Here is a 12717-nt window from a genome sequence, read left to right as displayed (position 1 = left end):
AATGCTATGACTTTAAACAATAAGTAACGTGCCCAATAATGCCTCTGTTAAAGCTCACTGAAGGAAACTATTATCCGTGGACAACCCGTTGAAAAACAACAGACAATGGCCCAGTGGTTCGAAGATTTGATGGTTGGTATAGAGCGCAATGTGTCCAGTAAAAATAAGGAAAAGTAAGAAGCAAATATTGAAAATATGTTTTTTAACATTTAGTTAAGTATGTTTATGGTTTAATTTTATCTGATATTTATATATGCAAAAATGCAAAAATCGTGTTGAATATCGTTGAATATTAATATGGTTGCTTAAAATATTGTATGTATGCTTTCGGGGTTTCCGTTGACTTGTTTTTATTGGCTGAATTTAATTTTTTCTATTTGTACTGTCAATTTTTTAGAGAGCTTATCTGTCCTTTGCGAAAATATGTTTGAAATGTCAAGAATTCATTTGTTATTACATTTTTTTTAAAGCGGAAAAGGGTTGGTTCCAAAAGCCATTATATGTTGATGCTGATACATACAACTGAGTCATTTGGCAAATTTGGTCGATGCTGATTTTCGTCACTTCGTTTACGACGTACATTGAACAATTGATATATGTGTGTTTTATGGAAAATATTTTACCTTAGATACTGAAAATGTATATAAGTATATATAACAAAACTAAAGATGGTTTTACAAAAATTCTTATGGCTACATTTAGGGTGAAGCAGGGCGAGTTCGCTCAATTATCGAGTGATTAAAGTTTTATGCGATCTCGCTCCACCCCAAACCGAACTTACATTTGACATCAAATTAATCCAAATTATATTAATGACGCAGATCTGCAACAACAGCGGCCACCATGAAACGCTTGTGGGCTTTATTAAACTCGCGGTCGTACAATCTTGTGGATCTACCTTTAAATTTTAAAGCACTGGCCGTGGTGATTCGCCTTCCTCTTCTGCGTGCACCGCCGGCGCTCTGCCGATCAGACATTGATGGGGCAGATTGTCACAAAAATCAACGGAACAGATAGAACAATAGCTCGGAATGGATGTGCTGGTAAATTTCCCATAATTGTCGGACGAGGTTTGCATTTAAAGTATCGAGTACTCACTATCTGCTCCATGAGCATTTACTCGCAAAGAAGACTCCCAAGTGCTTTTGAGCCGCCATTTCGGTTCATCAAACGTAGCCTCTAGCGATTTATGAGCTTTTATTCAGTAGTGGAAGCATGGCATCATACGAAAGAGTAGCATTTGCAAGTCCAAGCACCAAGATCGTTATACTCATGTATAAATGACCGTTTGTATCTTATCGATGTCCTCTTTAAATTTGGTTCGTTGGATGACTTGTAACTATTTTGTTGTACTGTATTGCTTTATTTTTTATCGTTTGATAGTTTCAGAGATCGGTATACAATAGCTGATGGTCAAACAGCTGTTTTGTGTTCTTCTATGGTACGCATCTCATCTGTCATCAGATGTTGTTTGGTTAACGGGCCAGGATTATCTTGATTCATTTAAAAATGAATATCCATCAAACCGAGTCGAAACAAATAACTCGTCAACAACTCCAAACGTCTCCAAACGATATCTGCTGCGTTTTGCATTGTAGGTTTAGCCACTCAATTCAATACAAATGCCGTCTACGAAGAAAGGTGTGTCGGAATTCAATGAGGCCTGACTTCAGATAGTTGCGTTTATTTACGCATACGCCAAACGCTCTTATTGAAGCATTAGCAAATCCAAGTATTGCTATCGGTAAAGTTGGCAGTGCTAACACATATCATGGTATCTTTATTCTTTGCAACAATCTAAGATAATTTCACTTTCCAAATGCCGAGGAAAGGCAGTATCCCAGATTAATTTGTGAACCCAAAGCGCTTTGAGTAGGATCCTTATTGATCAGAGGCCTTAACAGGCCAAGCAGGTAAATAGCCTCTGAGACCTATGAATGAATTGTCTAGCTTAAATTGAAAAGCATCTTCAATCGGCAACAACATCACGACAAGTGTTTTGGCTATGTTAGGCTTTGAGATCGTTATGGGGTTGGCTGTGTTTATTATGGAGAACTTCCCAAATGCCAATATTTCAAATGTAAAATACTTCAAACTTAATCGTTTGAAGGTTCTCTTCGCCTTCAGCACTAGTAAATATATCGTCAACATAAAAATGTGCCGTATTGGCAAAAATGGAAAAATGCAGAAAATCTCGACCTGCTTTATGTACCGTGACCTTCATATACATCTTTTTGATGTCAGCTAGAGTCTAAATCAAATCAGGACGCTTCGAAAACAACCCATATCTTCGTCGATATGCTTTGTGGTCTTAAGACACTGAAGAGTAATTAAGCATTGCGGAGTAGTTGGAATCTGATCTAGATGATCAGACATGTGAGCTTACGTTAAATATGTTTTCATGAATGTCAAGGACATTCGCCTTGGTCAGGATCTTAAGAAAAGCGACTTTCAAGTGAGAAAAAAAGACGTTACCAAGGTAATTAATTACCAAGCTGACTGAAATTGTAAATTATTTAGAAAGTAGCTAAAACATAACTGATGTACAACTGGATTCAACTTCGCCAATCCAGCGAAGAAGAGACTAGAACAGGACAACTCGGACCTTGTTTAATTCGACGGACACACAAAAGTTCAAAGAAAGTCTCAGCTCTAATAAGCATGTCGATCTTATGTGACTTGTGGCTTGTGAAAATATGCCAATTGCAGACTGTTAGAGATTTTCCAATCACTGACTTTAACCATATGGTCAAGCTGGTAGAAGAACTCACTGCAACTGAGTCGCGACTTTACCACTGTAAGCAATCCCAAGGAAGCTGATGGTAGTCTCTTCTCTCCAGCTGCAATCTTTGTGCTAGCTCGCCTCTTCTCGTTTTTATACAAACAACTGCTGCTGCTAGGATTACACTATCAGACACATCCGCATACATAGAAGTTGACCTGAGGTTGCGCTATCTTTGGAAGGCTGAAGAGAGCCGAAATGGTCCCATTGGATATTATACATTGAATATCTCATGCTTTTATGGTCCCTGAGAACAAGAGTTTCGAACAGGCTAATAAAATTCTTAAGCTTGAAATAGTTGTCTATAGTTCTTCTAGATGAAAAGTTGCAATCTCCGTACACTTATAAAATTCATTCTAACTTTAAAGATTCTAGGTATAATTTACATACTATTATTAAATAATTTTAACGCATTATGCCTTAAATATACATATTGCGTTTGTTTTTTGAATAGTCAAAACATTCCTTTGTTGCCATATTTTTATTTTGAATCCATCTTAATAATTATGATTTTAAATAAAATCGAATTTATTATATATTGTTACGATAGGACATGAACTTAATAAAATTTCTATATGCTAACCGACGTCAAACCCAATGAGCGAAAATCTATTGATCAAACGTAGATAATGGAAGTGCACGCAAAAAATTGCAGAGCCAACAATTGGTCCAACATTGAACGCAAATAAGCTGACTGCAGCTTATATAAATTTACCAAAACTGAACCTTGACTAAATTATAAACCAATGAAACCTCTGTATGTTTGCTTCGACGTCGCTAGCTTGGAGTTGTTGCGTCTGCGAAAATGCAAAACTTGTGCATTTCGCAGGGGTACGTGTTTTTTGGGAACTGTATTGGTTGTGCTGATTTCACAATTATATACTTGGGCTGTCGTTTTGCCGATTTTTTGAGCCCAATTGCGATCCCACGGTAGTCGGCCAGAAGCCGCGCCTGCATGCACCTAAGTTGCATACGCAACGTCTTTATGTCAGCGGTTTTCAGCACGTTGACTTGCCACGGACGGGAACCAAATGTAAGAAGACTGATCAATATGTTGGCATTTTCAGTAACTTATGTGTTAACTCATCCCCCTCCTAACTAGAACGTCCTCATCGATTATTAAAATTCAGGTTAGATCGTGGATAATTCAATTTTTATTTATGCTGTTGGCTAGTGGGGGTGGAAGTTGCCATAATAATAATGTTTTGCCTATACAGTCTGACAGATTTGTCATGGTGTTAGTCTTGAAGTTTAGATATTTCATCAGCTACAGTGACAACATATCTTCTATTTCCGTTAATGGACTCTCCTGTTAGATCATGGCTGCATCTATTGATTCTTTTTTCTAATATGATCATTATTAGTAATTGTACAATTATTGTGTCTACTGGTTAGTAATTTATAAATCAAGTTGTCATATGAAATATTTATAATATTTGACTTTAAACACATTCTGATCTTATTAACATTTTAACATTGGGCATTAATAGCAGAAACTGCAAAGAAATCAAGTAAACAAATTAATGAATCCTGCCCACCAATTTAAGCCACAATTTTTTACAATAAGATTTACTGTTGAAATATTAATTAATATCATACAAAAGTTATTATAGAAAATGTGTTTTGGCTGACCACGAGTTTGGGGCAGCTGGCGCAAATTGCAAGAATTGCTGTACGCACACACACACACACACACATTCATGCACGTCTTCTTTGGTATTAATCAACAGCATTGGAATTGAGTTTATATTCTTTTCTGTAATGCTATTTTAATCCTTTTTTTTTTCTCAGTAAGACTCAATTATTAGTGCTGGTGTTGAGTAGATGTGGCGGCAATCGATGTGGACTGTTGCGAGGAACCCTTTCCTACCGAGCAAACTATTATTTATTTTTCAATTTTATTTTTATTACTGCTAAAGCAGTTCTCGCTAAGCGCGAGCTACATTTATTATTGGTAGACTAGGATTAAGGCTATCCCCTATTCGGGAACTCCCGACTAGGCCCTCTTTATTGTTTAAAGGTATCCTATGTAAGTGGGCAAATTTCCTTATCTGATTTGAAATGTCAATAACGTAAATAAGTTTTTTGCCATTCAATGCGATTATAATATTTGAAACATTAAGGCGTTTTTTTTAATTGTTAAGCATATTCCCTTCTGTAAAAATGTTATGACTCTCGTTTCTTCTTCGGGCATTGTAAAAGTATTTTTATACCCTGAACCCATTGAAAATGGGTAAAAAGAGTATATTGCATATGTGCAAAATGCAAATGTATGTATCAGGCAGAAGGAAGCACCTCCGACCCCATAAAGTATATATATTCTTGATCAGCATCAATAGCCGAGTCGATCTACCCATGTCCGTCTGTCTGTCCGTCCGTCCGTCCGTATGTAATAACGCAAGGATCTCAGAACCTATATGAGCTAGAGACTTGAAATTAGGTGTAGGTCCTCCAGTGCCTGCGCAGATCGAGTTTGTTTCCGATAATCGATAACTTACAAATGGGTAAAAAGGGTGTATCGTATTTGTGCAAAATGCAAATGTATGTAACAGACAGAAGGATGCAACTCCGACCCCATAAAGTATATATTCTTGATCAGCATCAAGAGCCGAGTTGATCTCGAATTCTAACCCTGCTAAGGGAACTTTATTTTAAATTTATTTGGTGTTGGAATAAGAGGGTTCTGGGTATTCCCTAGTCAGGAGCTCCCGACTAGAACCTCTTACTTGTTCCAAATAATTTTGGAATAGCGGACAGTTTTGCAATGCCCCTGTAATTTTGTATCAGACTTTCCACTTTTTTTGTGGAGAGGAATGATATAAGATTCTTTCCTAAAAGATGGAAAGACAGAAGATTCAAGGGATGGATTAAAAAGCTTTAGCAATGGATAAAGAAGGGAAAAACTACACTCCTTGAGTAGACAACTAGTAATATTGACAGGCCCAGAAGAGTAAAAAGATTTTTAAGGATTTATAGCTAAAAGTAGAGATAAGTGAAATAATAGGAGGAGGTATAGAACAAGAGGAAGTAATAGTATAACGGTAAGAATTATTATTAGGACAGACTGAAGAGTAGGTTGATTAGAAAAAAAATTAACAAAGAGGTTAGCAGAATTAGAGTCATTGCTACCTTTTTTCATCCCAAAAGAAAAAAAAGATGGCAAACTTGAAGACATACGCTTTAAGTGTACAAAATTGTAAAACTGTCTTGGATTTTGGGCAAATTGCCTTTTGCAACGAGTTAGATAATTATCATAGCATTCAGAAAAAAAGAAGTTCGACTTGGCTATGGACTATTTATTGTGCATGAACCTGGCTCAAATATTTCGGTATTATAGTTTTTAGACTTGACAATCTGGGAGTAAACCAGGGAAGAAGTCGAACGAATTGACTTGGAAATACACATATCTAAGAGGGAGTATAGGGTATTATAAAAAAAATTAATAGCAGTATTCAATTCAACCGAGTCATATAAGGAAGACCAATAGGTGGCATAAATAAGCTGATTCAGCAATGAATAATTTCCTTTGCAAAAGCAACCACAAAATGAGAGGATTACATTTGAACATTGCAACCTATAAAGTAGGATGAAATACATCCTCAGAAGGATAGTCGTTTACAAATGGAAGATTACGTGTTCTATTCAAATGATAAGAAATTGAATTGATTTAAAACAAACAAAAGATCAAGCATGCAGTCTATAAAATCGTGCGTTGCTGAAGGCACTGAATTTTCGGTAGTGAATAATGACCAAGATTTGTTCGGCAAATTAAAATCACCTAACACCATAAATAGTTCGTTATCACGCACGTGTGAAGAAACTTCTTTAATACAAGTTATATGTTAACTGGGACATTCTCAGCGTCATGGGTCGTACTAAAGCAGAAAAGTTTTGACTGGATAGTGGCTTTAACGGCAATTGCCACCCCACCGAGCCGGCCGATCATTTCTATGCAAAATAAAATTATTCGAAAAAAGCTCAAAATCATATATGGTTAAATTTAACCATGTTTTTGAAAATGCTATTATAGCCGAATCGAAGGAAGTGCTGGCCATGAAAAGATTTTTAAGCTTAGAAATGAGACCTCTGACAATCTGATAATGAATAAGGATTTGGTCAGAAGATGAAGTTACTTTTTTGGAGCAGAAACAAAAACTTGCCTACGAGGTTCAACAACAGGAGATGTAGGAGCTGTTGGGGCTGCAGGTAGGAGCTTAAGAGGCACCGTGATTGTTTTTAACAATCTGGGCAAGATTGCGCGCAGGTCTACCCTTGCGGACAGGAGCTGACGGGGCTGAGGTAGTTTGGATAACTGGAACGGGATCAGGTACGGGCTCTACTGGGACTACTACAGGGGCTGAAACAGGGGTAATTGGGCAGTCGCTCGGAGAAGGTGATAAAGACAACATTAAAGATGAATTACAGTTCGCACTTGTTTTGTCGCCTACCGATAGCGTAATGTTCTAGAGCTGTAATGCCGACAGTAACAGACATAGACTGGGGCTTGTATTTGGTCATGCCACATATTCATTTAAGGCACAGCTGGGTCGTAAGACTATCTAATTCCAGTTCGTCTGCAAGCGCTCTTTCCATAAGCGTCCACTCAGCTCCTTTATCCACTAATGCATATGCTCGCTTGCTTTTTGATCAATAGCGTGTGATTGGAAACTGTCGAAACAGAGTCTTGCTTCCGGACTTGCCATGTAACGTAACGGTAGATTCTATTGACTTAGCTCGATTGTTGTTACCGTAGCCCGTGCGCTTGTCTTGACTACCGCTCGTACTAGATGTATGTAGCATTCCACGGTGCGCTGACTCGCAGCCATCTACGTGGAATTTCTTTTTTGATTTACACAGTTGTGAACGATGTTGCATAAACCAGCAATAACAGAGCCGCTTTTTCTTAAGAAACTTCTACCGCTGTTTTGTACCCATGGATCTAAAGTCGTCGCAATCTGCTAAATGGTGGTTTTCGTGAAACTTGAAACGCTCTCCTGTTCCTGTTGATAATGTTGTTGTCCACCGTGTTGTGCACATAAATTCGCTCTCTAGTGGTTTTCGTGGAGCTCTTCTTTTCGTTGTCAGTCCGTGTTGCTGTTGGTTGTTCTCCAGCATGGTACAACATGTTTAATCGGTGCCTATATCCGTGTGTGGCACTGCGATTTCTCTATATACAAAAATGGTGGGCCATTGTACCAACATCGTCTGCCACGTTTTGAGCTATAAGTCTTCAAGAATCTCTCCGATTCAAAGCGCTACAAATTGGTGAAACTTTCTATCGTCGGATCGAATCCAGTGGAGTATGTTCTTTGAATCTGTCGAAAATGTTCGTCTATGTTTGCGCACCGAGATTTCTTTTGGATACATTTTGGCAGTCCCAGACCTAAGGCTGCGGCCATCAGTCCCATGCGAGGTATGAATACGGTCTTCAAGCGTGCTATTACTTTTTCGTTTTCTAGACGAAGCTGCAATTTACTTTGCCATCAAGTTCAGCCGGCAAAAATACTAGGTTCCGTAGACTGGTTAAACAAAGCCATATTGGCTTGATATGGCAAACTGGGGTGCACACTCCAATTTTCCGCAAACTGTTTCTGCTTGCGGATAACATTCTGGTATCCCAAAAGGTGATGCATCGGTGTTGCAGACGACGTAGACAGGCAGCCTGTAAAAATTTCCGTGCTGCTCCGCTTCCTTTTTTGTACATCGGCGATTTTAACTTGTACTCCAGGAACAGGCGTTTCGTTAGCCTGCCCCGTTGCAAGCGTTGCAGTTTCATCGGGTTGAATACCACTTGTCGTCCTTATCGCACTTGCATCTTTTTCATCACCGTCTGCCATCTCGAAACACCAACACTACAAAATCCGCTTTGAGGTTTTTGAAACATTCATATTTGTGAGTCTAACTCATGTACCACATGTCTCTCAATAGGCAGATTAGGTTGTGAGTTCTCGAGTTGGCACCGAGTCTCGGGACGGCGCGAGTATTTCGCAGGGATTTCTAGCGTTAAAATGAAACAATTATTTCGATGGTATACGGGACGACACGATTCGATAGGATAAGATACGTTGAAATCTTTATTATCTTTCTATTATTTAGCAACTTATATTTTACAAATCTATGAGACTTACATTCGTGCTCCGCACGCGATATTGTTCTTTTTATACCCTGAACCCATTAAAAATGGGTATAAGGGTATATTGTATTTGTGCGAAATCCAAATGTATGTAACAGGCAGAAGGAAGCATCTCCGACCCCATAAAGTATATATATCAGCATCAATTGACGAGTCGATCTAGCCATGTCCGTCTGTCTGTCCGTCCTCCCGTCCGTCCGTATGAACGCAAGGATCTCAGAACCTATAAGAGCTAGAGACTTGAATTTTAGAATTTTAGATGTAGATGCTCCTAGTTCCCGCGTAGATCTAGTTTATTTCCGACAATCGATAACTTACTCCGTTTCCAAGCAATCGATAAAAATCGATATCGATATCCTGTTTTTTGGGTAATTTTGGTAAATAATAAGAGCTAGAGTTACCGAACTTGACATTGGAAGAAGAGGGTTCAGGGTATCCCCTAGTCGGGAGCTTCCGACTAAAAACTCTTACTTGTTCACTTTTGCTATGCTGCAAGCACAAAACGAAAAACCACTTCAACGTAAGGCAAATTGTGTAGCTGCGAGCTATCAACTTTTGTATGTACAAACTAATTCTAAAGGCGCGCTTCCAGTGTATGAAGCGAGCGCTGCTTACAAAAAAAAAATGCGAGACCCAGTTGGACTTGGTGACCCTTCAATTTGCCCCGCAACATTCGTTTAGACACCCTGAACCTATGAAAATGGATAAATAAAATGTATAATAGTTTTCGAAAATGTCGAAGGAGGCGGAATTATTAACCGATTCGTAAGCCATGTCCGTTTGTCTGTTCGCCCGCATTTAAGTCATCTAAATCCTGCTTATTAGACATATCAAGCACCACATCTACACCAGTTTTGATGTGTCAGCTTTCGTATAGACAACAAAGGCGCATTTAGGTTATTTATGTCTCATAAACTTTATAAAGCTCGGACAATAGGAAAAGGAAAAAAACTGTACAGCCGCCACCTAACTTGTGATACCTATGTAACAGACAGATGGAAGCATCAACGACTCTATTAAGTATATATGGTCTAGTATCAAGTTGTTGTATGAAAGGATTTTCTGTTATTTAAAAAATCTTGGCCCAGCCTGGCGTTTATAAGTTGCAATATGCTCACTAATAAATTAAATTTATAATGATCGGACAATAAACACCAAGTTGAATCGAAAAAATGGCAGAGTGCAGAGCTTACGGAAAAAAACAGCACAGCCGCAACGTATATGTGATATGTAATAAAAAGATGGAAGAATCACAGACCCTGTTAAGTATATATAGTATTGAATTAAGTTTTTGTATGAAAAGATTTTTTTGTTATTCGAGATTTCTTAACCAATACCGGAAAAATCGTATCTTTATCATGAATATCTTCATCCATATCTTCATTAGCATCAAAAGTCGACTAGTTCTAGCCTTGTCCGTCGGTCCGGCTGTCTGTATGTATAAATACGTCGATCTAGGAATGCCCCTAATGCTCATACAGAAAGAAATATTTTTAAATAAAGGATAACTTTTACTGTTTGCATGGAATCGATGTCCAAAACCTAATTTATGAGCATAATTCGAACTTTAAAAGATCCAGAATTTACCTTTTTGGTTACTTCCCGTTTCATCCATGAAAAAGTGTTTTATCTTGCTTGTGAACGGTCGCGTTAAATAAATTTAATCAATCAGCAATCTTATGAGTTGTTAGTGGACGATTTGCACCGAGCAACGACTTTATTTAACGCACATCAGCTACAAGAGGCTTCCAGCTTCCAGGACATGTGTATGTAAATAAGACCGATTTGCATTCATTTTTGGTTGCAGTTCGATTGAACTGTTTGAAAATAAATTTATCACTAAAACTTATATTTGAATGAACGCGCGAAACCGCTGCTGTAGGTAGACAAGTCGGCAGAATGCAGAGTCGGCGTTTCTTGCGAGCGATCAGGCCACTTGGGAGTGCGAGTGTCAAATTTCGTCTGCAACTCTGTTGCAACAGCATCCGGCCCAAATGCCGTATAAGCTTTGATTGTCTCGCACACGTTAACTCCTCCCTAGGAAGATTGAAACTCGTCCTCGGGTTTCTCATTGGTTGCTTTGCGCCGGTATAGTTTTCTGACACCTACGAGGAGGAGGATAGATAAGAGCAATGAGGACAAGGCAGCCAAGTGATCTTATTGATGTTTTCCATCTAAGATCCATGATAGGTTGGAGGTTCCTCAGGCTTCGGTCGTGCAGGTATGGAAGGGTCAGATGCTTTTTTGAAGGGGTTGATGTTGATCACAGACACGGCAGGTTTTTTTCTTTGGATGCCCCGGTGATTGACATACCGGGTGCCGTTCAGAGAGATGTGTTCGTCGTAAGAAGCCAGGAAAGTTCCTGTGACTAATTGACTGTTCTCAGTGCTGTCCACCACATTAACTACTGCGCTGCTGATGATTAAGACGCCCTCGTCGATTATTGTTCTTGTCTCTAGATGCCCGGGGCGTGTGGCACATTGTGCGACGGTTCCTAATACCAGTTGTTCGGCCACCATATTACCTTCATATAAATCTAATATTATATTATTGTGTTGAACGGGAAACATACCAATTTTCTAACAAGCTAATTTAGGCTAGGGTATTTTACCAGAAATCTAACAATTCGGAATTTTGCAAAGCTTTGATATTGGATACTTCTAAAAGGTCTGTGATACTAATATTTTTGAGCTGCTCATTTACCAATTCGTCAATGAGCTGATTAGATTAATTTTAATCTCTACGATTTTAAGTCTTTACGATTTGTGATTATCATTCTGTTCTTCGCCAAGATTGTTGCATAAAAAACCTCAATTTTTGCGTCTGGTTTTAGGATTGCAATAAGTACATTTGAAACTCCAATATGTCTTCTGGTCTTGGAATTGATTGTTAATCTGAATTTGTATATTTTCTGCATCTATTAACTGACCCTGTTTGAATTTAATCTGCTCCCAGTTATCAAAATCTGTGGTTCCTGCAATTACCTTAAGGGCACTGCCTATCATATTTATACTCAATACTTTTTCATGCGGTTTTTCGGCAGTTTGTCTATCAGTCTCCTCAATGTAGATTTCAAACGAGGTCAATTTTTTTGTGTGTCCCATGTAGCTGTACTCGTCCCTGATTGTCACGTCTCCGTGACTCTATTCTTATTTTGTTGTTCTAGCGCTTTTTTCAGTTCCGATGTGATTTTCTCTTTTATCTGCACTGCAACATCTATAGGGATGGCCTGGGTAATTTCTATTGGTTTTTTATTTGTAACCGAATAAATCAACCTATAGTATTTTCTTGTTGCAAGAAGGGTATTGTCGACAGTATCTTCGACGTGGTTTACATTTTTTAGACAGCGATTTATATCCCCCAAGGTGCCGTGAAAACGTTTGATCTGCCCATTGGATGTACTGTGTAGGGATGGCGCGTTTGCGATCACGATGTCAAAGTTGTTTGACAACACCGATCTAATGGTCTCTGAGCTAAAAGACTTTTCGTTGTCACAGCAAATCGTTTTTGTTTTAGGGAAGCAGTTTAAATATTGTAAAAGTGGAGCCTTTATGTCGACGATTGCGCGTGAACGAATCGGCTGAACAAGTGCAAATTTAGAAAATTTGTCGAAGCAGGGTTATAAATATTTGTTTATCTGTGAAGTAAACGTCCACATGTTACATTTTTCCGGCATATGATGGCATCGGAGTTTTCCCTATCATTTGCCTGATCGGGTGCTGATTATGTTTGCTCATAGCGCACACTCGGCAGTTTGCGGCTATTTCTGTTGTTAAACGGCAAATTTTTGGAAAAAAGAATA

General features: G+C 38.5%; 1 protein-coding gene across 50 annotated transcripts in view; it reads left to right on the top strand.

The window, feature by feature from the left end:
• Window positions 1–12717, top strand: part of Ranbp16 (Ran-binding protein 16) — a 230827-nt gene that overhangs the window by 54421 nt on the left and 163689 nt on the right. For 44 of the 50 annotated variants that reach the window (XR_011417213.1, XR_011417212.1, XR_011417211.1 and 41 more), the window contains exon 15: window positions 54–173. The exons of the other annotated variants lie outside the window; for them this stretch is intronic. Coding sequence is in view for 5 of the 44 variants with exons in the window: in XM_032433193.2 (XP_032289084.1) it covers window positions 54–173 (120 nt within the window). In the remaining 39 variants the exon portion in view is untranslated. The remainder of the gene's footprint in view (window positions 1–53; window positions 174–12717) is intronic. 50 annotated transcript variants of the gene reach the window in all.

The sequence above is a fragment of the Drosophila virilis genome, unplaced genomic scaffold (genome assembly GCF_030788295.1).
Source record: "Drosophila virilis strain 15010-1051.87 unplaced genomic scaffold, Dvir_AGI_RSII-ME tig00001479, whole genome shotgun sequence".
In the NCBI taxonomy this organism is placed as follows: domain Eukaryota; kingdom Metazoa; phylum Arthropoda; class Insecta; order Diptera; family Drosophilidae; genus Drosophila; species Drosophila virilis.
The sequence above is the reverse complement of the archived record's forward strand: the minus strand, read 5'-3'. Positions and strand labels throughout refer to the sequence as shown.